This window comes from Gorilla gorilla, chromosome 20 (genome assembly GCF_029281585.2).
Source record: "Gorilla gorilla gorilla isolate KB3781 chromosome 20, NHGRI_mGorGor1-v2.1_pri, whole genome shotgun sequence".
NCBI classification, from domain to species: domain Eukaryota; kingdom Metazoa; phylum Chordata; class Mammalia; order Primates; family Hominidae; genus Gorilla; species Gorilla gorilla.
This window is the reverse complement of record NC_073244.2, coordinates 57,626,745-57,653,583: the sequence shown is the minus strand read 5'-3', so window position 1 is coordinate 57,653,583 and position 26,839 is coordinate 57,626,745. Positions and strand designations below refer to the sequence as shown.

Sequence of the window (26,839 nt, the reverse complement as noted above, 5' to 3'; positions counted from 1 at the left end):
CTTTTGTCAACACCCCACGTTGGAGTGTCGTTGCTAGCAAATGGGGAACACCTTAGCCCCTCTAGTGCAGTAGGTGTTTAACCCTGAAGATCCAGGGGACAAAGCCATGGGCCTGGTACCAGCTCCCCAGGGTTAGACGATGCAGCCCAGAAGTGCTGAGCTGAGCCTTGGCCCCATGAAATCATCCAGAAATGAAACCAGTTGACTAAACCCAACTTATACCATAGTTAAACCCTCAGGGGAATCAAAGAATGTAAAACCCAAAAGCCCCATCCAAAGGACAGCAACTTCAAAGATTAAAGCAACTTCAGCCCACACAGATGAGAAAAAACCAGCACAAGAACTCTGGCAACTCTAAAAGCCAGAGTGTCTTCTCACCGCCAAATGACTGCACTAGCTTCCCAGCAATGGTTCTTAACCAGACTGAAATGGCTGAAATAACAGACAGAATTCAGAAGCTGCATGGCAATGAAGATCGTCAAGATTTAAGTAGAAAGTCGAAACTCAATCCAAGTTATCTAAAGAATCTACTAAAATGATTCAAGAGCTTAAAGAGTAAACAGCCATTTTAAGAAAGGACCAAATAGATCTCACAGAGCTGAAAAACTGACTACAAGAACTTCATAATATAATCAGAAATATTCACAACAGAATAGACCAAGCTGAGGGAAGGATCTCAGAGCTCAAAGACTGGTTCTTTGAATCAACTCAGTCAGACAAAAATTTAAAAAATAATTTTTTAAAATGAAGAAAACCCTCTCCCTGAAGCCGGGGACCAAGGCTGGGCCACACTGGCCGCATAGGTGTCCCCATCCTGGGGCACGCAGGGTCCTGCTCCTCTGCACTGACTCATGGAAACAATGAAAGGTATTGTTGCAGCATCTGGCAGTGAGACGAAGGATGACGATTCCATGGACATTCCCTTGGACCTTCCTTCATCCTCTGGCTCAGGCAAGAGAAGGAGAAGGGGCAACCTGCCCAAGGAGTCTGTGCAGATTCTTCAGGATCGGCTGTATGAGCACCATTACAATGTCCATCCTTCCAAGCAAGAAAAAGCACTGTTGTCCCAGCAAACATATCTGTCTACACTACAGGCCTGTAACTGGTTCATCAACGCCCGCCACAAGCTTCTCAGATAAATGAGCCTACGAAGGAGATAATATTTCATGTGGTGTACGCATCCTGACACGCTGAGAAAGGATGGCAAAGATCCAAATCAGTTCACAATTACCCGCCGTGGGCCCAAGATTTCTGAAACAAGCTCTGTGAAGTTGGTGATGGGCATCAAAAACTTCATGCCAGCTCTAGAGGAGACCCCATTTCATTCCTGTACAGCTGGGCCAAACCCAACCCTAGGGAGGCCATTGTCTCCTAAGCCGTCTTCCCCAGGATCAGTTTTGGCTCGTCCATCAGTGATCTGCCATGCCACTGTGACTGCATTGAAAGATGTCCCTTTCTCTGCCAGTCAGTTGGTGTGGGACAAAACACAGATATACAGCAGGTAGCAGCCAACAACTTTACAGACACCTCTCTCATGTGCCCAGAGGACATGTGTAAATCTAGACCAAGTACCAATACACAGAGTAGTCTTTTCAACACTCCTCCCCCTACTCCAACGGATCTCAACCAGGACTTTAGTGGATTTCAGCTTCTAGTGAATGTTGCACTCAAACGGGCTGGAGAGACAGAGCTTCAGCCAAAACTTACAGCTTAACCCATTTTCAAGCAAAACAGTTCTCAGAAATGTCATGATTTCTGGGGTGATGGCAAGAGATGAATTGCATTATTTTATATTTTTTTATTAATATTTGCACATGGGATTGCTAAAACAGCCTCCTGTTACTGAGATGTCTTCAATGGAATACAGTCATTCCAAGAACTATAAACTCAAAGCTACTGCAGAAACAAAGAGTATTCTTTTTTAAATGTTTATTGGTAGATTATTCATAATGTGAGATGGCTCCCAATATCATGTGATTTTTTCCCCTTTCCTTCTCCTTTCTTGTTATTTTTTTACACTGTGCAATTCTTAGAGAACCTATAGCATCTTTTCATTCCCACGTGGAACAAGATGCCCACATTCTGCCTATTTAATAAATTTTCAATTCTTGTTCAAACAAGTATGAATCTAGTTAATTGATGACTTTTTTCATGACATAATATTTTCTTAAAAAAAGAATGAAACCACCAAGAAATCTGGGACTATATAAAGAGACCAAACCTACCACATATTGGCATCCCTGAAAGAGAGGGAGAGAGGGCAAGCGACCTGGAAAAAACATTTGAGGATGCTGTCCATGAAACTTTCCCCAACTTTGCTAGAGAGGTTGACATTCAAATCTGGGAAATTCAGATAACTCCTCTGAGATACTATACATGAGGACCATCCCCAAGACACAGTCATCAGATTCTCCAAGGTCAATGTAAAAGAAAAAATATTAAAGGCAGCTAGAAAGTAGGGGAAGGTCTCCTGGAAAGGGAATCCCATTAGGCTAACAGTGGACCTTTCAACAGAAACCCTACAAGCCAGAAAAGACTGAGGGCCTGTATTCAGAATCCTTAAAGAAAAGAAAGTGTTTGCTGCCACACTTTGAAAAATGTTGACATGGGTGAAGTCTGGAAGCCAAGAATTGTTAGATAATTGTCAGCTAATAAACATTTACACAACTGTTACTGGAAAAGAGATACAGAGTCAGGAGTCAAAGGCAGTGGGATGTTTCCACTCAGGGCTGCAAGCCTGTCCAGGAAAGTCTTCCCTTTGAGGTGGAAATTAGTTCTAGATCTACACAGCCACAGAAGACTGGAATGGAGGTCAACTTGCTATTCCTCCAGCATGTTTCTTGCATCAGTGAGGTCCTACCTCCCTCACTGAAGGACCTCAGATCAAAGGTCTCAGGAACTTGTGTGCTACTTCAGTGAGGTTCCTGTAGGAAGTGACTGAAACCTTTTATCTAACCCTCTTCTCTCCCCTACACTAAAGGGGATGGTTCGGATGGTTCAGAGCAGGGGTTCTGGCTCTCGGGGGAGATGCAAACAACTCTGACCATGAGTTAAACCCTGTAGTTAATGGATACCAAATAGAGAAATACAGACTCTAAGAAAACACAAAGCACTATCCCAGTTGGGAGGGCACAAAGGAGACATGATCATCAAAAGCAATGTGGGATTCTGGATTGGATCCTGAAGCAGGAAGTGGACATGAGGGGACAACTGATAAAATTAAAATAAAGCCTGTAGATTCATTAATAGTGTTAGTCAATATTCATTTCTTGCTTTCAATAATTGCATTAAGATCATTTAAGATGTTAACATTATGAGAATCTGTGTGAAAGACAGAAAGAAACCAACTGTACAACTTTTTTGTAAGTTTAAAATTATTTCAAGATAGTAGTTAAGAAAATTTTGTAAATGATACCTACAGATGTATCAAGATAGTGACAGTGAATATTCATTAAAGAGATAATCAGGATGCCCAATGATGCTTCCTTGTGCCTAAAACTGCAATTACAGAGCTGCTCCTCTTCTCAGTATTATGTACCTAGGGCTCTCCTTGAGACAGAGAAGAGTCAGGGCTTGGCTTCATCTCACCCCTACTAGAGCAGAGGTCCCCAACCCACAGGCCATGGACTGGTACCAGTGTGTCTCCTTTTAGGAACTGGGCTGCATAGCAGGCAGTAAGCAGTGACTTAGTGGGTGGAGCTTCATCTGTATTTACAGCTGCTCCCCATCACTCACCTTATTGCCTAAGCATAGCCTCCTGTCAGATCAGTAGGAGCATTAGATTCTCATAAGAGCATGAACCCTATTGTGAACTGTGCATGTGAAGTATTTAGGTTGCACACTCCTTATCTAATCTAATACTCCTTATCTAATATGAGAATCTAATGTCTGATGATCTGTCACTGTCTCCTGTCACTCCCAGATGAGACCATCTAGCTGCAGAAGAACAAGCTCAGGGCTCCCACTGATTCTACAGTATGGTGAGTTGCATATGTAATATATAATGTATATTATTTCATTATATATTACAATGTAATAATAATAGACATAAAGTCCACAATTAATGTAATGTGCTTGAATCATCCTGAAACTATCCCCCTCCTCCTTTGTCCATGGAAAAACTGTCTTCCTTGGGAAACCAGTCCCTGGAGCCAAAAAGGTTAGGGACTGCTGTACTACAACATTCCTGCTGATCACAAAACCCACGCCACTACCTCATTGCTAACAGTCCTTTAACTTAAAGAATCCCAAGAACTGGTCTTAGGAGACAACCAAGATTCCAGAAAGAATGTTGAACAACTGATTCACAGCCTTGCTGCCACAGGCCAGACCACCAGGTGGTCTCTTCCTCAAGAAAACCATCCTAAGCAGATACTGCTGACCTGCATACCCTACACCTCTCCTGCTTTGCCCAGCCCAGCCTGCATACCCTACCCCTGATGTCAATTCCCACACTTTGCCTAATAAAAAAAGCCCTACCAGCTCTTTTCAGGGAGTCATCAGGGAATTCTTTCTCTCTTGTGCTGCCTCTCTTATGTCCAGGAATAATCTCCAATGAAGCTTTGTCTGGGAAAACTATTTTGACCTCATGTCAGTTTCTATTGCATTGAGAGCCCAAGAACCCATGACCAGTAATGCATTATTTAGGGGCTTGCCTGGGATCATGGTGTAGAAAATAAAATAAGTAGAGGTTCCTCTTCAAAGGGACTTTCCTCCCAGTCTAATTGAGAATAGATAGTAACCTCTCTTAGAAGCAAAATTTACTCAAAGACCTGTGCTAATATTCTTAAATATCTGCTAGACGTAATAAAGAAATCAATATACTCTGCGTTCTTAGCTACCACATTTTAGCCTAGATATTTGCCCTGGCATGCCTGAACAGGCCCAAGCAAGCATTAGGTCATAGCCTATTCCTCTTCCTTATTTGGAAGTGCTTTTGCCTCTCTCAGCATTCCACAAGTTACTTCCTGTCTTCCTTTGTTCTCCTCTGCCTTTGCCTCTTTGGGGAAGTTCTAAGTTGCTAGCCAATCAGGTCAAGTACAGAATGTGAGGTCCCATTCCAGCCTATGGAAGCCGGACACAGCAGTAGGGTGGCATATCAGGTTATAAATGACCCTGTCTCCTTTGTTCGTGTGTGCTCTCATGGCAAGACTGCTAGCAAGCGGCCCTCTTTCTGCAGAAAGTAAACTAGCCTTGCTGAGAGATCCTTTGTCTCAGTGTTGATTTTTGTGACACCGAGCACCCATTCGCAACAATGGGATGTGGGGAGCCTTTCTCTCCCTGAGGGGGAGACTTGTGAGCTGATGGGACTACTGGACAAGATCCCTTCACGGCTGACAAGCAGCTGCCTGAACTTCCGATTCAGTGTCGCCATGCTGGTTGAGTCTTTCTCCAGCCTGCCAGCCCTCCTTGCCTCCCCCATCCCTCCTGCAGGCAATGCTTTTCTCCCTTCCCTTCTTGCTTTCTCTCCTTTTCACTTCCTAACTTTTCTGTCACTTAGGGTGCCTTGTCTCTCCTCTCCTAATCCTTAGTGGTTTGGGTCACGTGAACGGATATCTGTGAGGGACAGGTTGAAATCGTTGACTACCTGGATCTGATCAACTCAGCAGGCAGTGGGACAGGGTGTACCTTTTCCCTGGCCTAAGTTGGTTTGGGTTCCAGTCCCAAGAAAAAATTCTATCCATCCCTCCCTCCCTTTCTCCCTCCTTCCCTTTCTTCTTCTTTCCTCTCCCTCTCCCTCCCTCTCTCCCTCTATCGTTTTCCCTCCCTCTTCCTCTCCCTCTCTCTCCCCTTCTCTGTCATACTGGCCCTCAATCCTGTAACTCTATTCAAAACCCCTCACCACTTCACTTTCTCTTTGCCACACCATGTGAGGAGGGGAAGCCTGTGGACTTTTCTGTCATCTATCTGTTTGGGTGTGTGAGTCTATCAACTTTGGGTGCTGGCTTTTTAAGGAGAGAATTGACAGCATGTGGAACCAAAGTTTGTGTCACTTATGTCCCAATGAATTTTTTTCTTTCTGTGCATTTAATTCAATATCTTATTTTCCCATGCAACCCACTGGTTGGCCTCTTGTAAAAAGGAGAGACTTTTGCCTATGGTTCCATGAAATGGAAAGGGATCATTTTCTTTTGTAACGTGGCTTGGCCCCCACAGCTATGCCACAGGGAGCAAGGTCACCAAAGTTGCTCAGAAAAAGAGAACCCAAAACCATAGCATGCCAGCAAAAGGGTAAGAATTTCTTACCAGCCAGGCTTCTGGACTTTCTCTGTGTGTGTGTGAAAACTGGTTAAGTGAATGACAAAATTCACTGTTTCCCTCCTCTGCAAGGCTTTAACCCATTTCCTGTTGGCCAAGAATATTCTTATCTTTAATACTAATGTAAAATCGTATACATTTCTGTTACGTTAGTATTAGAGACAAGTTCTGTTTAGAAACAACTCCAAGAACAGTTTTGTTTTTGTTGTTGTTGTTTGAGAGGGAGTCTCGCTCTGCTCCCCAGGCTGGAGTGCAGTAGCATAATATTGGCTCACTGCAACCTCCACCTCCTGGGTTCAAGAGACTCTCCCACTTCAGCCTCCTGAGTAGCTGAGACTACAAGCATAGGCCACCATGCCCGGCTAACTTTTGTATTTTTAGTAGAGACAGGGTTTCACCATATTAGCCAGGCTGGTCTTAAACTCCTGGCCTCAAGTGATCTGCCTGCTTCAGCCACCCAAAGTGCTGGGATTACAGGCATGAGCCAAGAAGGGGTTTTTATGTTTTATTTTCACATTGAAAATCAGTCATATTCGCTTCAGCCTCGAAGAGCATGTTTACGTAAAATTAAATGGGTGTTGACAGCAAACTAGACCTAATAAAAAAAGAAGTCGATAAACCTCTGAGACAGAAAGTATTAAAACATTAGAATGCTCATCCTTTCCAAAGCCAAACAATGTTTACAAAAAAATTTCATCTGAATTCCCATTTTTAAATTTTGCTATTTTTTAGGAGGAGGGTTTAGAAAATTACTTTGGAGCTCTTAAAGCTGACTGCACAAATATTGTCAAGTAAAGCTTAATGTAGTGTAATAAGGAGAGAAGTTTTTGTCTATTATTAAAATTTAAAACAAAGCTACTGTAAATGAACCAGACACTACCTAGAAAAATTACACATAAATCAATTGAACAGAGTCCATCAACAGATAAAGCTAATAATGGAAAACTGAGATATAAGAAAAGTAACATTGTACATTAGAAGAAAAGGGATGAAACTAGTCAACAAGTAATTTCAGATTCAATAGGACATTCATTAGCAAGAAAACTAACTTAGACTCAGCATCACATCTTATAGAAAAAGTTATATGTGAATAAAAATGACTAAAAAGAAAGTAAAAATATAGAACTATTCATAGAACTTTAAGTTGGAGATGGCCTCCTTACGTAAGCGGAAGCCAAAAAAGTGGAAAGAAGATGTAGGGCAGTGGTGAAAGACACTGCTGCATAAAAATTTAAAATATCTCAAAAAAGAAGACTCCACCAGCATTACTGAGAAACAAACACAAAGGCTTGAAAAACATGCGAGGAAAACATATAACAGACAAAAGGTTAGTATCTCCAATATACAAAGAGCATTTATAAATTAATAAGAAGGAAGCAAACAACCCAAAACAATTATTCTGAATAGTGTATCATTTACAGAAAAGGAAATATACATCATTAAACATAAAAATAATGAGAAATACTGGGAACCTTCATCCAAGCTCATAAATTTCTTCTAATCTTAGTTCTTGCTCACTTTATTTTTTAATTTGGAACCTACCAAAGATAATAAATTCCTCTTTTTGCCACAGCTTAAGCTAGTTTAAACTGGCAAGCAACCACTTGCAAGTAACCAGTTTATAAACATAATGAAAAGGTGCTTCCAAGAACCTCAATATACAGCATGTAGACAAACAAATGCCATATTTAAAATAACATGGTATATTCTTTAACTCATCATCTGATGCTCGCTGGGGGAACTAAAATATTTATCAAAACTCTAAAGAAGTTATTGCCCTGTGAGATAATGAAAAAGGCTGTTTTATAGGAAACGTGTACTTCACCCACTTAGTTCAGGAGATCATACCCTGTAGTATTTGGTTTAAATAAACAGTGAACCTGAACCCTTGAAACTGCATGCAGTCCATCTCACATGCAATTACACCCATAGGCTCAAAATAAAGGGATGGAGGAAAATCTACCAAGCAAATGGAAAACAGAAAAAAGCAGGAGTTGCAATCCTAATTTCAGATGACTTTAAACCAACAAAGATAAAAAAAGACAAAGAAGGGTATTATGTAATAGCAAAGGGTTCAATTCAACAAGAAGGCCTAACTATCCTAAATACATATGCACCCAACACAAGAGCACCCAGATTCAGAGAGCAAGCTCTTTGAGACCTTCAAAGAGATCTAGACATCCATACAATAATAGTGGGAAACTTCAATACCTCACTGACAGTATTAGACAGATCATCGAGTCAGAAAATTAACAAAGATATTCAGGACCTGAATTCAGCACTGGATCAAATGGGCCTGATAGACATCTACAGAACTCTCCACACAAAAGCAACAGAATATACATTCTTCTCACCACCACATGCCACACATTGAAAAATCAACCACATAATCAGACACGAAACACTCCTCAGCAAATGCAAAGGAACTGAAATCATAACAACCACTCTCTCAGACCATAGCACAATCAAATTAGAAATCAAGACTAAGGAATTTGCTCAAAACCATACAATTACATGGAAATTGAATAACCTGCCCCTGAATGACTTTGGGGTAAATAATGAAATTAAGGCAGAAATCAAGAAGCTATTTGAAACTAATGAGAACAAAGATACAATATACCAGAATCTCTGGAACACAGCTAAGGCAGGAGTAAGAGGGAAATTTATAGTACTAATTACCCACTTCAGAGAGTTAGAATTCAGCTTCACAACCTAACTTCACAACTAAAAGAACTAGAGAACCCAGAGCAAACAAACCCCAAAGCCGGCAGAAGACAAGAAATAATCAAAATCAAAACTGAACTGAAGGAGACAGAGACACACACACACACACACACACACACACACACAAATCAAAAGATCAACAAATCCAAGAGTTGGTTTTTTGAAAAAAATTAATAAAATAGAACACTAGCTAGATTAAAAAAGAAGAGGGAAGATCCGAATAAATACCATTAGAAATGTAAAGGGGGATATTATCACTAACCCCACAGAAATAATAACCATCAGAGAATATTATCAACACCTCTATGCACATAAACCAGAAAATCTACAAGAAATTGATATATTTTTGGACATATACACTCCCAAGATTGGACCAGGAAGAGATTCAGTCCCTGAATAGACCAATAACAAGTTCTGAAATTGAATCAGCAATAAATAGCCTACCAACCAAAAAATTTCCAAGACCAGATGGATTCACCGTTGAATTCTACCAGATGTACAAAGAAGAGCTGGTACCATTCCTACTGAAAGTATTCCAAAAAATTGAGAAGGAGGGACTCCTCCCTAACTCATTTTATGAGGCCAGCATCATCCTGATATCAAAACCTGGCAGACACACAACAAGAAAAGAAAGCTTCAGGCCAATATCCTTGATGAACATCAATGCAAAAAATCCTCAAGAAATCCCGGCAAACCGAATCCAGCAGCACATGAAAAGTTAATCCACCATGATCAAGCAGGCTTTATTCCTGCGATGCAAGGTTGGTTCAACATATGCAAATCAATAAATGTGATTCATTGCATAAACAGAACTAAAGACAAAAACCACATAATTATTTCAGTAGATGCAGAAAAGGCTTTTGAGAAAAATTCAACACCTCTTCATGTTAAAAACTCTCAATAAACTAGGTATTGAAGAAATATACTTCAAAATAACAAGAGCCATCTGTGACAAACTCACAGCCAACATTATACAGAATGGGCAAAAGCTGGAAGAATTCACCTTGAAAACTGGTACAAGATAAGGATGCCCTCTTTCACTGCTCCTATTCAACATAGTATAGGAAGTCCTGGCCAGAGCAATCAAGCAAGAGAAAGAAATAAAGGGCATCTAAATAAAAAGAGAGGACATCAAACTATCCCTGTTTGCAGATGACATGATCCTGTATCTAGAAAACCCTACAGTCTCCACAAAAGCTCCTTCAGCTGATAAGCAACTTCAGCGAAGTTGCAGGATATAAAATCAAAGTACAAATGTACATTTTTTTGTACAATGTACAAAAATCACTAGCATTCCCATACACCAACAGCAGTAAAGCCAAATCAGGACTGCAATTCCCATTCACAATTGCCACAAAAAGAGTAAAATACCTAGGAATACAGCTAACCAGGGAGGTGAAAGATCTCTACAAGAAGAACTACAAAATAGTGCTCAAACAAATCAGAGATGACACAAAAAAGTGGGAAAACATTCCATGCTCATGGATAGGAAGAATCAATATCGTTAAAAATGGCCATACTTCCCAAAGTGTTACAGGATCCTTGGGGTGTCGCTTCACCAACCAGAAACTTCTGTGGCCAGTGGCTCCTTTGCTCAAGTAACCAAATACCACCTGTACCCCAATAACTTACGAAAAAATTAAAAGTAGATTTTTTAACATTTTAAAAAAGTAAAATTAGTGACTCTAAAAAAAAAGAAATTGCATGCAGTCTGTCTGTTGTCTATCAATCTAACATCTATCTAATATCCAACCACCCATCCATCCATCATCTATCTATCTGCCTACCTACCTATCTACCCACCTACCTACCTACCTATACATCTTACCTATCTACCTATACATCCGTTTAAGAACAATTTTCTGGGAGGATTGATAATTTTCATTAAATCAGCAAAAATTGTCCGGGACCTAAATTATGTTGAAACTTAGTGCCAGACAGAAAGTTATTTCTTCCTTCAAGAAAATTTAGACTAAGAATGATTGCCTATGACCTAAATTGTCAATAGTTCATGGAACAAGATGTGTATATTTTGTTCTTTCTTTCTTATTCTTTCTCTCCTTCCTTCCTTCCTTCTTCTTTCTTTGCAACAGCATCTCACTCAGTCACCCAGGCTGGATTACAGTGGTGCCATCACAGCTCACCACAGCCTTCCGAGTAGCTGGGACTGCAGGCATGCACCACCATGCCCAACTAATTTTATTTTTGTTTTCTGGTACAGACAGGGTCTCGCTTTGTTGCCCAGGCTGGTCTTGAACTCCTGGCTTTAAGCTGTTCTCCCGCCTCAGCCTCCCAAAGTGCCAGGATTACAGGTGTCAGCCACTGTGCCCAGACTGTTTTGCAGCTTTCTTAAGAAAGCACAGTTGAGGAGAGAAAATACTAAAAGCTTGACACACGCCAGCTACTGTGCTGGGAGCTTTTCAAGTATGACTTCATCTGATCCTCATAAATATACTAAGTTTCAAATTAGAATGACTCTCCTCCACTCAGAGATGTACATATATATTCTACATTCCCATACCCTTGAACTAGTGATGCATCTTATCATCAATAGGGTCTTGCAATAGCTGTCAGACAAGCAGAGTGACATAGCTGCTGCCACTTGTACAGGGACGAACTAAGTCTTCAGGTTAATATTCTTGACACTTCAATTAAGTTGTGTGGATTGCTTATGTTTCATGTGTTGAGTGTAACTGTCATTTTAAATATCAGAAAACACCATGATTTGGCTCGTGTGTTGTGTGTGCAGAATGACACATTAATAGAAGACGATGACGTAAATTTACTGTTAATGAAGCACATGCTCATTGTTTTAGGAATGAACCCAAGTACATATTTTCTTGCAGATCAACAACCAAGTGCTTTATGGGGCACAAGAAGATAAAGGGATGAAGAGTATCACATTTTGTTTCTGAGACAGGCACAAAAGGATTGCCTAGCACAAGGAAAACAACATAATGAAAGGCAGAAGGAGTTCTCAAAATCTCTAGGAATAGATGAAAGAAAATTCAAAGAAAGAAGGGGCTAGTGTCACCAGTTCAATGATAACTTGCAGTATGGGTGTCAGCAGCTTAGAATAAAACCAAACTTTGCATGACCAATGCTGTTGGTAGAACTGAGAATGATGTTGTGTAAGAAAGCACAGGAACCAATCTGGGGTTGAAAGATGATTCACAGGAGGCAGTCTCCAAATGTGGAGACATTTTAAGAAATCTTTAACAGATTTATTTCCCATATATTTTTGTTTTTCTATTCGCCTTCCAAAAGTCTACATCTCAACATGTTGCAAGAAGCTCTGTTAATAAACATTCTAAGTGATGAGATTGCATCTTAGAGTTGCAAAACAACAGTGTATCTTTCAATAACATCTTAGTGTTAATGAGATACAACATAAGGATTTCTCTAAATGATTATCATTATAAAATGCATTAAAAATTATCCCTTCAAGCTGCCCCTTGCCACCTCTGCAAGATGAAAAATTAAGTATACATTAACTTCCCAATGCCCAATAGTAAAGCTGAAGTTTCATTTGGAATAAGAATGATAATTGTATATTAAAGATGTTATTATTTGTCCTTTGTATTTTACCTAATCAAACTCAAACGTTTCTTTTTAACATTTGGTAGTAAACAAGCTGACAGCCTGGGCTCACTAGGAATCTTCACATTGTTGGCCTTCTTAGGTTCCGGGGTAGGGAAGAGCAGCCTTGTGCATCCAAACCACACCCCACACCTCCGCACGTGTACAGGAAGCTAAGAATGAAGCTCAGAAAAGGAGAACCATTTCAAAGGCTATGGTACAGGCTGGATGAACTTAAGTCAGCAACTCTTCCCTATGCTGTGCCAGCAAGTGGAGGATGGAAAGTCTGGCCAATCCTTAGACATTTTCTGATTGAATCATCACACATCCATGAAGACTGAGGTCCTTTCCACAGCTTCGGGATTATTTGAATTTGTCCAAGCCCTTCCCTAGCTGGCACTTGCCTGGCAGGCCTCAGTTTGCCCTGCCCTTCCCTCTGTCTGCACACCTAAGTACTACACACACCTATGTACTACATCACATATCATTGGCCACTAATATAATATGATTATGAAAAGCAGGTGTTTAGTACTTTCCCTGACCATGTAACTAAGATGCTGGAGGTCTCTGAATCCTCACACCAAGCACACCAGGAGATTTGGGCCACTGCTATTCTCCACCCCTACCCCCTTTATTGGAGTTTCCAGAGCCGTGGCTCGACTGCTAGAGCAGGTGACAACTCTAATGACTCCAGAGCAAAAAATAAAGTGGCTTCATAAAGGGTCCCCTTGACATTTCCAGAGACGTCGTGCTTGGGGAATATAGAAGAAGCAAGTATTAGGAAGGGGAGGATGTGAAACCAGATGGGGAAGTGGCTGAAGCATTCTCTCTGATTGGAGCTTAGTTGGGCACTGTCTCCTCAATGTCGGAGCTTGAAAACTCTTAGAAGCCTAACTTGGAGTAGGACCAGCCTACACTCATTCACCCTGAGGTCTGCAATAGTATACAGAGAATGCAATGAGTCAGTCTGCAACATTCGGCTCTGTGGTCCCTTATGCCACCCAGTCTCCTCCTTAAAGAAACTAAGGAATGTGCTTGGGAGACTTTGGTTATCTTCAAGGAATGTGCTTGGGAGACTGCAGGTGGCATGATCAGCAGCCATCCAATCAGTAAACTTACCAGGTTAACAGACAACCCCATTTAGGCTGTCTCCATAAGTTCCAGCCTTTTACCACTCTTCTTCAATTCTCCTAGAGCATCTTTGGAAGCATGAGGCCACGATGCTGCATCTTGGGCAAGTAGGACCCCAAATCCAAACATCATCTCATCTCATCCCCAGTGCAGCTCCCAAACCTCAACCCGATTTATTCCTCTTTATCTCTAACATTATTCCAGCCTCCTGTGCCCTACTAGTCACCTCAAAGGGTGACTGAGCGTGCTGCTCAGGGCCTGCCTGAACGGGATCCCATACAGACTTAGCCCCAAGTGATAATCTCCACCTTTAAACCACCCTAACCTCTGTTTGTTTGTTTGTTTGTTTGTTTTTTCCATACTTGTCACATTCTCAGCTCCATGTTCAACCTTTTTTCTTTCTCCCTTAGCTCTTGTCTGCTGGATAACAGTCTTCCTCCTCCAGTGTTCAAAAGCAACTACAGGTAAGGACAGGACAGGGAAAAATGAGGAGGGAAGAGGTGGTGTTGGGAAAAGAGACTGGGAATTGAGTATCTGTTCTTCCTTGGATGTACACCATCAATGTCTGCCCCCAGACGCTCCTGTTGGCTCAGGACTGTGGCTGTGCCAGCCGGCGCCCAGGTGTGGGAACAAGATCTACAACCCTTCAGAGCAGTGCTGTTATGATGATGCCATCTTATCCTTAAAGGAGACCCGCCGCTGTGGCTCCACCTGCACCTTCTGGCCCTGCTTTGAGCTCTGCTGTCCCGAGTCTTTTGGCCCCCAGCAGAAGTTTCTTGTGAAGTTGAGGGTTCTGGGTATGAAGTCTCAGTGTCACTTATCTCCCACCTCCCGGAGCTGTACCAGGTAAAGGTCCCTACCTTGCTCTTAACTAAAGGAATGAGGGAGGGATGAGGGATACAGAGGGCTTGAAGAGGAACTCCTGTTTGTGGAGTTCTAATGGCAAAAGAGTCAGGCTGGTGGGAGCAGGGGAAAGCAAAAAGAAGCAGCAGATAAGCTATAAGTCTGCCTTTCTTCCTGGTCGAGGACAAACAGTCCTCCTGCATAAATAACTCGCAATCTTCTTGCACCCAGCTATCACCAGATGCTCAGCTGGTAGAAAAATGCAAGCCGTGCAGTTGCCTTCCTGATGTAAAAAAACATGCTAAATAATCCAGTGTCGGGAAGACAAAGATGTTTTGCTTCTCTGAAGAAGCTTATAATAATATACAGTATATGTATATGCAGGGAACAATTGGTCAAAAGTGGCTTTTTGTTTCCCCAAGGGGAAAGACTGGCTTTGTAATTATAATTTTTTCCTTACTTTACTTAAAACTGGTAGAGTCTAAGTATTGTATGAAGTGTCCATGATTCTGTCAGTAAATTTGAGCATATTTTTATTAGTTAATGTCAGTTTAAGTAGTCCTTTTGTTTGTTTCTATTTTTAAGGTGAAATCAGTAAGATACCTGGAGAAAAGCTGCAGTGAGAGGAGGTCAGTATCCTTTTTCAGGAGGAACTGATATCTCTGGCTAAATATCTGTCCTTTTATTATGGTTTCTAAATCAGTTATTTTCTTCAGCTTTAATTTCATAAAATTAAAAAAACTATTAAAAAATTCCTGTAGCTGTTGGAATAATTAAAAATTCTGGTGCAGTGGTGGTATACCAATCTTTAGAATTCTTAAGTAATCTAATGTTTCAAGTTGAGGTCGTGCTTGGGAAAATCATGTCATAGCATTTACATTATTTTCAAATGTCATTTTTTTTACCCTGGAAAGAAGTAATAATGTTCATCATAACCCTAGCAGTCTGGACAGTGAGCTAAACAAACCCTTGGAAGATTACATTTTAATCAAGTAGACTAGGAATACAAAAAACAAGTTCTTCCTCCCCTTCCTCCCACCTTTACAATCTTACTGGAAGGGTGTTCGGAAATTAAAATTTGTGTTTGCTAAGACTTTATTCTGTTGGGGGTTTTAAGAGGTAATACATGTAATGTAAAATGTATGTAAACCATTGCAGTTTTTTGGGGCATTTTTCCATGCAACAGTAAGTTGTCTGACAGTAACCGAATGTAACTTACAGAAAGTAATTAAAAGTTATATTCAGAATAATAGCAATCAGGCCTTGGATGTTCTTTATTAAACTCTTTTCAGGCAGTAAACTTTACCAAAAAAATCTGTCATTTTCTAAAGTCCTTGTGCTAAAACTGTTGACTATGGAAAACAAACAACAAAAAGGAATGTTTTTAGTCTGCTGCTATTATTAACATTTATTATCTGTATCTTTTGGCTCAGGAAATGACTTCACCTATTTGTTCCATAAGCTGATCTTTAACAGGGTCAGCTAGCTAACTGGGCTGTGTAAACAGATGTGCTGGGAGAAAATTATAATATTTAGTATTTGTCCTAAATATCAAAAATATTTTGACAAGTTTCTTTTTAAGATAGTTTCTAAAGCCTTACCCTGGCTAAAGATGTTTTGTGCAAATTATATATAGCCTGCCTGATCTACCAACATGGCACAGAGAATCACAATCAACAATGTGGGGAAAGTCAGGGCAATGGAAGTGGATGTACACTTTTTATTTTGAGGGCTTCAACCAAATTGTCTTGGAATTAAAGGTGTATTTCTGCAGCTTTCAGTACAGAGAAAAAGAAGAAAGTGAAGCTGTGTCAGTTTTAACATTAGCTATATCACAGCATGTTTTAAAAAGATAGATGAAGTCATTTGCATAAAGGTACAGCATTGAAATACTATGTTGTGTTTGTTTTTACATTTTTACATTTTAAAAATGCAGTAAAAGCCAAGTTAAATTTCATTAAAAAAGAAACATGCAAATCAGCTCACTGCAACCTTGCCATTATCAGTACTCTAAGTAGCTCTCTCCAGCACAAGCACCATCCTATAAAATCCCCAGCAAGCCTTTGTCTCTTTGCAGTCAACTCCGCACTTGCTGTTTTGCCTTTGCTTTCTTGCAACAATTTTTCTACGTTTTCTAAAAAATCTGCCTTTCTTTACCTACGTTTTCTAAAAAATCTGCCTTTCTTTACAACTGTCTTGGTGAATTCTTTTTACTACTCACGTGACACTAACATCAGATAGTCGTCACCTGCAACACCGTTGTTTTATCTCTGGCTAATTCTGACATCTTTCCTCTCTTCTCCTTGTCTTTGTCTCATAATTCCTCAATTTTTCTTTCTCCACAGCTGAGAGAAAATACTACTCCTCTCAGTGAGCTGTTGAGATGCATCTTGGGAAGATGCTCAGGCTATGAGTGTTGGAGTAAGTAGGATGGGAGGAAAATCTTAGAAATTTTCTTTTCTTCTTCTTCTTTTTTTTTTTTTTTTTTCAAGACAGGATCTCACTTTGTCACCCAGGCTGGAGTGCAGTGGCATGATCTCAGTTCACTGCAGCTGCAGCCTCAACCTCCTGGGCTCAAGTGATCGTCCTACCTCAGTCTCCTGAGTAGCTGGGACTACATGCACATGCCACCACATCTGGCTAACTTTGGTTTTTTGGGTTTTTTTTTGGTAGAGACAGGTTTTCATGATGTTACCCAGATTGGATTCAAACCCCTGAGCTCAAGCAATTTGCCTGCCTTGACCTCCCAAAGTGCTGGGACTATAGGAGTGAGCCACCACTATAGTGGTGCCTGGAACTTTCTAAGCGCTGAAAAATGTACATGTTCCATCAAATATGTATCTTGAAATGCAAACAAATTATTTTAAAAAGGGCTACAAGTTGGATATGAATTAAAAATAAACCTAAGGCTTCTTAAGTTTATTTTTTAATTTTTTATTTTAAATTGACAAATTATAGTTGTATTTATGGGGTACAGCATGACTGATGAATTCAATGTGGAATAATTAAACTCAAGGAAATTAACATATCTATTACCTTCAATATTTCTCATTTTTCTGTGGTAAGAACACTTGAAATTTACTCTCTTAATAGTTTTGAAATATACAATACATTGTTTTTTTACTATATGCATCATGCTATGCAATAACCAAATTATAGAAGTTTATAATATCTGTATCTCTTTGGTAAATTTCTCATTCATATCCCAAACTGAATTTCTGATTTCTCTGTATTGGTTTTCAGATTTCTATTGCATTGCATTTTCTTTAAGATCAATATTTTTAATTCTTTATCTGGCATTTTGAGGAATTCTTTGTTATTGGGATCTGTTGCTGGAAAATTGTTATGATCTTTCATGTGGTGTCCTATCTTCCTGCTTTTTCATGGTGACTGTGTCCTTCTGTTGATATCTACACATCTGGTGTAGCAGTCAAGTCTGTTAAAGTCAAGTTTGTTAAAATTGCTTTTGTAGGGGATAATTTTTTCCTGAGGATATATGTTGTTAAGACACTTTGATTTGGGACACTGTGATAGGAACAGGAGGCACGTCCTGTACCCATAAAAACCCCAGGCTCCACTGGCAGACAGCAGACAAGGGGAGAAGAGACGAAGCAGCTGGACATCGGAGACTACAGTTGAACTTCGGAGAGAAGCAACTTGACTTCAGAGGGATGGCTCGATGACATAGCTTTGGAGAGGAGCCCAGCTGGGGATGGCCAGACTTCAGGGGAAGAATGCCTTCCTGCTTCATCCCCTTTCCAGCTCCCCTTCCTGCTGAGAGCCACTTTCATCGGCAATAAAATCCCCCACATTTACCATCTTCAATTCGTTCATACAACCTGATTCTTCCTGGACACTGAACAGGAGCTCAGGATACAGAGGGCTGTCACACCGAGCTGTTCAACACCTAAGCCATTCATGGATGGCAGAGCCAAAAGAGCACTGACTGTAACACTCCCTCTGAGGCTTCATGAGTTGTGGGCATCCCCCAGATGCTGCTGCAGGGCCAGTACACAGTTGTGCTCCTGCCAGTGCCCAAAACACACCCACCCCGGCTCCTGCATCCCCTTGCCGGCAAGCTCCACCCCCACCCCACCCCACCCACTGGTGAGCAATTGAGCACTACAGGCTGAGCGAGTGAGGCACCTCTGTCACAAGTCTCGTGAAGGGGTTAGGGAAATTATCCCAATTGATCTGCAGTAGAGTGGTCTTTGCATGACTTCTTTGGCAGTATTCAGGGTCAGTGGTATCTGTGATTTCCTCAGTGGCTTAAGCTACAGCTATTAGTTGAGGTTGTAGTAAAGTTTAACTGGGAACTTGGACGTCAACTAAGCCAGTCTTTGGCCCCAGTAGTAGCAGCAGTGGGATGAGAGTGACTGTTTTTAGGCCCCAGAGCAGCATACCCTGGCTCCAGTTAGTAGGTTCTAGGGGCTGATTCTTGGGCCTCCAGATGTCTGGCTTAGAAGCTTGCAGTGGGAGCGATGATCCCTGTGTGTGGGCAGGTTCTCAGACCTCTGGGCAGCTGGTGTGGCATGGGAGATAGCAGTAGCAGTGGTAGAACAGCTCAGTGGGACCCAAGCCCTCCATGCTGGTGTTACAAGAAGATGCGATCAGTTGGCAGGCTTGTCCCCAGTCCCACAGTCACTTGTAGCACTGCAGTGGTCATTGTCCTAAGTGTGGTGTACCCTGGAGAGCTTGGACTACCCTGTTTGGTAAAAGAGCTTAGTCTACCCTGTTCCTCTCCCAGCAGGGTGTGGAACACATCACCTCAAACTCACCTGGAGGGCGGGGCACAGCCAAGTGTTAAACTCTCAAAATGGTGCCAGCTGTGGGCTTGTGACCAGACAAAACAGAGATCCCTCCCAGAAAAGCATCATCCCATAGCAGGGTGTTGAGTATTATCCTGAGTATGTATAAGGGAGTCTGGACTCCCTGTCCCTCCTAAACCGGGCCACAGCTGCAGCCACGTCAACTCAAACTGAGGCCAAGGGCAGGGCACAGCCTGAACTTAAACTATGGAAACTGCACCTTGGGCCTGCAACCAGAGAGGCTGAGGTCCCTCGCAGGCAAGCAGCATGGGCAAGAAGCTATGGGGAATGCAGTCTGCTCACATCTAAGTCTCAACTTCAGCCTTCAGCAGGGAGGCAGTAACTCTCCCAGCGGTGCATGGGAGTGCCTGGTCTCCCCTCTGCCTCCTTGCAGCAGTACAGTGGCAGCAGCTGTCTGTAGATACCTGATGTCTGGGCTCTCAAAATGGTGCCCATCTGAGGCTGCCCAGGGTTCAGATGCCTGTGGGAGTGTGTGGGGGTTCCCTTTCTGGAGCAACATCTTTGGGCAGCTTCATATGTCAGGCCGGAGGCCCTAATGAGTCCGGGGTTTCTCCCATAGCCAAGATTATAAAAGCCTGTCTGGGAGTGTGGAGCCCAGGGGCTTTCTCTCTTACTGCTTCCCCACACATTCCAGGAGCCTCTCCCAGCTCAGTCAATCCCAGGTGGGCAAGCTGCCTCAAACCCTTTTCTTACTTCTGGTGCTTCCCATCTCTTCTCTGGTGAACCCCAGCATTCTCTCCTAGACCATTTGTTTGAAATGTGAGTATCTACTTGCTATTCTGGTTTTCTCTGTGGAGGAGACAAACATACCTGCATCTATTCAGCCGTTATGATTCATCTCCAAAGTCTATTCCAAGTTATAGAAGTTTGAAAGGCTGCTTCTAGACTATCGGTGGTTTAATGTTAAAGACATTTATGAACACTAAACTTCTCTTTAAAATTTTTTATTGTTTTAATTGCCTCCTGTTTACCTTGTTTATAAGAAAAGGATTCCCACCCTAGGGCTGTGGGGATGGCAAAACACAGGACGTTAATTCTGGGTGGATAAAATCAACAGCAGATTATTAGCCCCACGTATGCTCACAGCCTGAGGGAGGACACTGCATGCTAAGTATGGCCACAAAGGTTGCATTTAGGAGCACCTAACAAGCAGGGGCTATGGAAGGCAGGCTCTGCAGTGTCAAGAGAGTGAGGTGGTCCCTGGTTCCTGCAGGAAGAAGTGCTATCTCCATTCTGGGGCCTGTAGTCCCAAGCAAGATTCATTTTAAAAATGAACAGATGGTAGTCCGGGCGTGGTGGCTCACACCTGTAATCCCAGCACTTCGGGAGGCTAAGGTGGGTGGATCACGAGGTCAAGAGATCGAGGCCATCCTGGCCAACATGGTGAAACCCCGTCTCTACTAAAAATACAAAAAAATTAGCTGGGCGTGGTGGCACGCACCTGTAGTCCCAGCTACTTGGGAGGCTGAGGCAGAAGAATCACTTGAACCTGGGAGGTAGAGACTGCAGTGAGCTGAGATTGTGCCAGTGCACTCCAACCTGGCGACAGAACGAGACTCCATCTCCAAAAAAAAGAATGGATGGATTTACAGAATGAATGTGACTGGGCTGCTTGAGTGATTTCAGGGTCTGGCGGGGAACTAAAACCAGCTATTCAGGAATAAACAGGAACTGTAACCAGTCTCCTTGATAAGGAGGGTTGTTTGGCTAAGGGACCTTATCCACAAGAGCAGAGTGAGGGGAAACTTTGTGGTTCAGACTTGTAAGGCCCTCCCAATGTCCCCAGCTATCAAGGACGTATATAATGTTGGGCCTTAATTTTAGGTCTTATGCAATACTTATGCACGAAGATGTTTACACATGCTTGTGCTTCTTAGATAATACAGTGTTTGTTTGAAAGGTAGAATTAGGAAACAACAACAAAAAATCAAAGATAACACAATTCTCCCACACAAACTGAATGTTTTAAATCTCTTGACTAGAAGTGCAAATTTTTTTTTTTTTTTTTTGAGACAGAGTTTCATTCTTGTTGCCCAGGCTGGAGTGCAATGGCGCGATCTCAGCTAACTGCAACCTCCACCTCACGGGTTCAAGCGATTCTCCTGCCTCAGCCTCCCAAGTAGCTGGGATTACAGACACCCACCACCATGCCCTGCTCATTTTTGTATTTTTAGTAGAGACAGGGTTTCACCATGTTAGTCAGTCTGGTCTTGAACTCGTGACCTAAGGTGATCCACCTGCCTCAGCCTCCCAAAGTGCTGGGATTACAGGCATAAGCCACTGCACCTGGCCCAAAATGCAAACATTTTTAAAATGAATCTTGCTTGGGATTACAAGCCCCAGGATGGAGATAGCAAAAGTTAGAAGTTTGATGTGGGTGGTGAATCTGCTAACAGAAGAATGCTAGGCATAAGGAGACACATAAAGTTCTAGGAGCTAAACTGGACCTCAGAACCAATGCCAGCAGCAGGAATTGTCAGATTGTCCATCAGTGGTAGAATTTTTACACTGCCTATGTCCCTGTGAAGATCTAATTTTCTTGACTGTAGAAATCTGCCCATGTGTGAGAACAACAGCGTGGTGTAACTTCCTGGGCTATGCCACTCAAGGAAGATTCTCTGAAATGCTGTAGGAGACCCCCTAGTGTCAATGTGACACCTGAAAAGCCAGGTGCTGTGGCTCATGTCTGTAGTCCCAGCTACTCATGAGGCTGAGGCGGGAGAATCACTCGAGCCCGAAAGTTCCAGGCCAGTCTGGGCAATATAATGAGACTCCATCTCTATTAAAACAAAAACAACCTGGAAACTATACAGGGGTGTGTGTGTGTGTGTGCGTTAGCTGAACAGGACACATTCGTAAACTAAAGTTGGTAACAGAAGGGATTGGGGTAGGGCACAATGGCTCATGCCCGTAAGGCACAATGGCTCATGCCCGTAATCCCAGCACTTTGGGAGGCCAGGGCTGGAGAATCACTTGAGCCTTGAGTTTGAGACCAGCCTGAGCAACAGAGCGAGAATCTTGTCTCTACAATTTTTTTTTATATATACTAGCCAGGCTTGATGGCACATGCATGTAGTCCCAGCTACTTGAGAGGCTGACGTGGGAGGATCCCTTGGGCCCAGGAGTTTGAGGCTGCAGTGAGCTATGATTATACCACTGCACTTTAGCCTGGGTGACAGCACAAATTCTGTCTCTAAAAAATCAAGCAAGCAAGCAAACAAACAAACAAAAAACAACAAAAAAGAAGGGACTGGAAACCACCAATTCAATCAGAAAAAATAATTGACTTTTAAGAGAATTCTTCTTGGCCTGGTGCAATGACTCACACCTGTAATCCTAGCACTTTGAGAGGCAGAAGTAAAATGATCACTTGAGGCCAGGAGTTCAAGACCAGCCTAGGCAACATAGTGACACCTCATATCTACAAAATATCTACAAAATATAAAAATTTAAAAAGAGATAAATCTTTCTAACTGCAGCCTCAATTAACCTTTATTCTCTAGGTATATTGAAAAACTTACTGAATAAGCTTAGCTCAATTAAAGCTTAAAATTATTTTAAAAATAAATAATAAAGTACCTTACATAATGAGAAAAAAATAGTCAAAATAAAGCTCAAGATTTTAAGGCTTCATTTTAGAATCAAATCCTTGCCTACTTTTACTCCAATCAATTAAGTTTATGCCAAACCAGTATATAAAATTTTTACTAGTTATTATAATTGCCTAATTTAATATAAGATAAACAAGTTAATTAATTTAACTTGTGTAAGTTGTACAATATAAATAATTTAATATAAGTTAAATTCAAGTGTGAAAAGATTTACTGGCTCTATTAAAACTAAAAATAATAAGCAAGGTAATAGGTATGTTAATTAGCTTGATTTAATCTTTCCACAAAGGTACCACTGTAGGTTGGTATGACTTTCCCAGAACTCCGTTACATGAATTAGAACATCACATTGTATCAAATAAATGCACACAATTATAATTTGTCCATTAAAAAAATACTAATTGGCCCGCTTCAGTAGCAAGCACATGTAATCCCCACAACCCAGGAGGCTGAGGTAGGAGGATTCCTTGGGGCCAGAATTTCGACACTAGCCTGTGCAACAGAGTGAAACCTCATCTGTAAAAATTTAAAAATTGTTCTAATTAGAATAATACTAATTAAAAATTACTTTAAAGCAAATGCTTTGGAAAGATTCAATATATCTGAATCAGCAAAGAGACATTGTTCTTATTTGCTAGAGGCAAAGCAATGTATTTTTTTAATTACTAAAATCTAGGATTTCCCAGTCAGACTATTACGTAAATGTCCTTAAACTCATAGCATTTTTACAGAAAACCACAGGTAGATATTGCCAGCAATGCATTATCAATGGTGTTGCTGCCAGAAAGACAATGAGAGCTCTTTTCTGTAAGCTCACACTCACAGAGAAAATTATTTGGTATGTCTTAAAAGACTGGGAAATGAGGAGATATACCTAATGTAAATTACGAGTTAATGGGTGCAGCACACCAACATGGCACATGTATACATATGTAACAAACCTGCATGTTGTGCACATGTACCCTAGAACTTAAAGTATAATAATAAAAAAAAGATTGGGAAATGAACAATCCAAAAATAGAATTAACAGTCCCACTTATAACATCAACAAAAGGAAAAATGGACCCATCATCAGTCACCAAGACCTGAGAACAGAGAGTGGCAGCCCCTTCACACAGGCGGCAGAGCAAGGAAGCTGTCAGCCAGCGAGCCTCCTGGAGTATACGTGAGATGGGCAGAACTGGGGACATCAGTTCTCTACAGCAGCCCTGCAATGAGGGGCTGGAGTGGTATAGAAAAAATTCCAACGCTTTTTGCTGGTAAGTGGCTCTACTCATTCATTTATCCCTGTCGCTGGTTCCCTTCTTGAAGCTTGAAAATAATCTGAACTTTCCATGTCAAGAGCAGCTGGCCTCCTCCCATACATTAATTTTCTGTATTGGCTGCAAACACAAGATTAAATTACACAAAGAGTCGGGTAGTGAAACTGCTCCCACTCAGGCTGAGTCACCAGATTCACCCTGAGGTGAATCTGAATCAGGCTGAGGTTTCTGGGGTTGGCTGTTAGCTTGGGTCTGCATAGCTACCTCTCAGAGAACACAGTGGCCACAGCTCCCAAGCTGTAGCTGTTTCTGCCTCCCCTGACCCAGAACTGCTACTTCCCTCAACATTTCCAGTGATTCGCTGCATTTCATTTTGTCTTGTGTTTTCTACTGACGCCGCCTTATTTTTGTTTTATGTGCCTTACCTGACATTTTGGGGGTTATTCACATTTTTTAAATGTATTTTCATTTTCCCTGTAAGAGAGAGCCTGTGTTTCTGGCTTGCAAACCAGGCTGGAGATGGCACCTTCCCCAGAGCTCAGGAATTCTGGGTGAGGATTGAGTGTGGGGAATGTCATGAGATTTAGCCTGCTCCTGTAGGCAAAGGGCCTTTTGAAACACACAAGTGGGGATAGTTAGGTATTTCATACACATAACATAGTTGTGATACGAAAACCAGAGAAAGATAATCACCAAATATTCTAGGACACTGGTCCTCAATATTAGCATGCACAAGAGTCACTAGGGCTATGGATGAACATAGGTGTGATACAAATGCCAGAGAAAGATAATCACCAAATATTCTAGGACACTGGTCCTCAATATTAGTATGCATGAGAGCCACTAGGGCTATGGATGAAAATGCAAATTTCTGGGCCTTACTCCCAGAGATTCTGATTCTGTAAACCTGTGGGGAGTCCAGGAATCTGCATTTTCAAAAAGCACCTGTATTAGTCAATTTTCACACTGCTATGAAGAGCTGCCTGAGACTGGGTAATTTATAAAGAAAAGTGCTTTAATTGGCTCACAGTTCCGCTTGGCTGGGAAGGTCTCTGGAAATTTACAATCATGGCAGAAGGCAAAGGGGAACCAAGGCGTATCTTACATGGTGGCAGGAGAGAGAGAAGGAGAAAGTGCCACACTTTTTAACCATCAGATCTCAGGAGAACTCACTCACTATCACGAGAAAAGAATGATGGAAACTGCCCCCATGATCCAATCACCTCCCACCATGTCCCTCCCTAACATGTGGGGTAATTCAAGGTAAGATTTGGGTGGGGACACAGAGCCAAACCATATCAGCACCCATGACTTTAATAAATGGAGTTCGCCAATAACTTCTGTGAAAACAAAGACTAACCAAATAAGAAAGCAAAGGCTATCTATTCTACAACAAAGAAGTCAGCCACCATCACTTCCATTTTGGGAGAGACTCAAAGACCAGCAGAGGAGTAGGAAAGCTTTATAGTGGAAAAGGTATCATCCTTTATTTCGCATGTTCCCTGATTGGAGGCTGTTGGCATGGGGAAGCTGAGGATAGCTAACTAGATGCACGGCATCCTATGGGATTGGTTTAGGGTACATATTTGGCTTTCCTAGGTTGCTCCTAAGTTAGAAACAGGAACAAAAATTTGGGAAGCTGTCAGTTATTAATAAAGTCCTGGCCATTTGGAGCTGACTGTTACTGGAGTTACTGTTTAGTTTCCTGGATTGTTACCAGAGAAAGTCTGACTTCCTACAAGTGTGACTTACAGCAAGTGGCTTCCTGGGCTGTTTATTGTAGAAAAGTGGGTTGATTTCCTAGGCAGGCTGCTGTAGGTTATGGGTCAGAGTTCTGTTTTTATATGTGGTCTGGCCATTGTCTGTATATTTTGTCTCTCATCTCTAAGAAATACAGCCATAAACCAAGCTCTTTTTGTAACACAGAGCAGAACTTCAATACAGGGGACTGCTTTCTTCATTATTGCTGTCATCTATTTATTGCTGCTTTTTGACAGTGATGATCTCAAGGCTAAAACGGCTGAACACCCCATTTAATTAGGGTAGTTCAGGGCTCTAACTTACATGCTTTACACAACCATTGCCTTCTTAGACATGGCAGATAACAAGCATGGAATATTATTGCTAGTCTTGGCTTTGTGGTGTAAAGCTGGTTTTCATACAGCTCCCAGAAAGCTCTCTACAGACATCAGTGGAGCCAAAAGTCTTCAAGCTTTATCCCATCTTATTTCCTGCTTCTCTTGTGCCCATGGGTCATTGTCTTTCCTGTGACAACTGAGGTTAAAGATAAATCTTGGTTTTCTCCCTTTATGGCTTCCACAATGCTTATCTTCTTTGTCGTAATCCTGGATATCTACGTGGATTCCATTTGTTCAGTCAAAATGGAAGTTTCCAAATGTCCCCATGATTGATCCTTTCCTGTTTTTATTAGTGCTTTGGAAATTTCTGAATACATCCAACAACAGTCTGACTTCAGGCTATGAACAAAATGGCATACCAGGAAAGTGCAGAACACATCCTGTCTGGAGGAGTGGTAGTGAGTGCTAGGTCTTCATTTTGTCTACCAATGTCTTTTCATCTCCCTCTAAGAGAGGACGGAACG

At 41.6% G+C, this 26,839-nt stretch overlaps 2 protein-coding genes, 1 non-coding gene and 1 pseudogene across 3 annotated transcripts in view; 3 read left to right on the top strand and 1 right to left on the bottom strand.

The window, feature by feature from the left end:
- Positions 1–26,839, bottom strand: part of IGFL2 (IGF like family member 2) — a 136,111-nt gene that overhangs the window by 75,057 nt on the left and 34,215 nt on the right. The window lies entirely within an intron of this gene.
- Positions 823–7,747, top strand: LOC134757690 (homeobox protein TGIF1-like; annotated as a pseudogene).
- On the top strand, positions 5,304–15,096 carry IGFL3 (IGF like family member 3). Its single transcript, XM_063701193.1, has 3 exons — positions 5,304–5,433; positions 14,103–14,156; positions 14,268–15,096. Exons 1-3 carry the CDS (start codon positions 5,304–5,306, stop codon positions 14,540–14,542), a joined length of 459 nt encoding a protein of 152 aa, XP_063557263.1. The 3' UTR covers positions 14,543–15,096.
- On the top strand, positions 15,129–18,528 carry LOC101145317 (uncharacterized). The gene is made up of 3 exons (XR_010131989.1): positions 15,129–15,164; positions 16,881–16,956; positions 18,070–18,528. It is a non-coding gene; the product is annotated as an uncharacterized protein (transcript).

Coding starts and splice junctions, on each gene's coding strand:
- IGFL3 (XM_063701193.1), top strand. CDS start 5,304: ATGGGACTACTGGACAAGATCCCTTCACGGCTGACAAGCAGCTGCCTG. Junction 5,434..14,102: donor CTCCCCCATCCCTCCTGCAG/GCAATGCTTTTC, acceptor TTTCTCCCTTAG/CTCTTGTCTGCTGGATAACA. Junction 14,157..14,267: donor GTGTTCAAAAGCAACTACAG/GTAAGGACAGGA, acceptor GTCTGCCCCCAG/ACGCTCCTGTTGGCTCAGGA.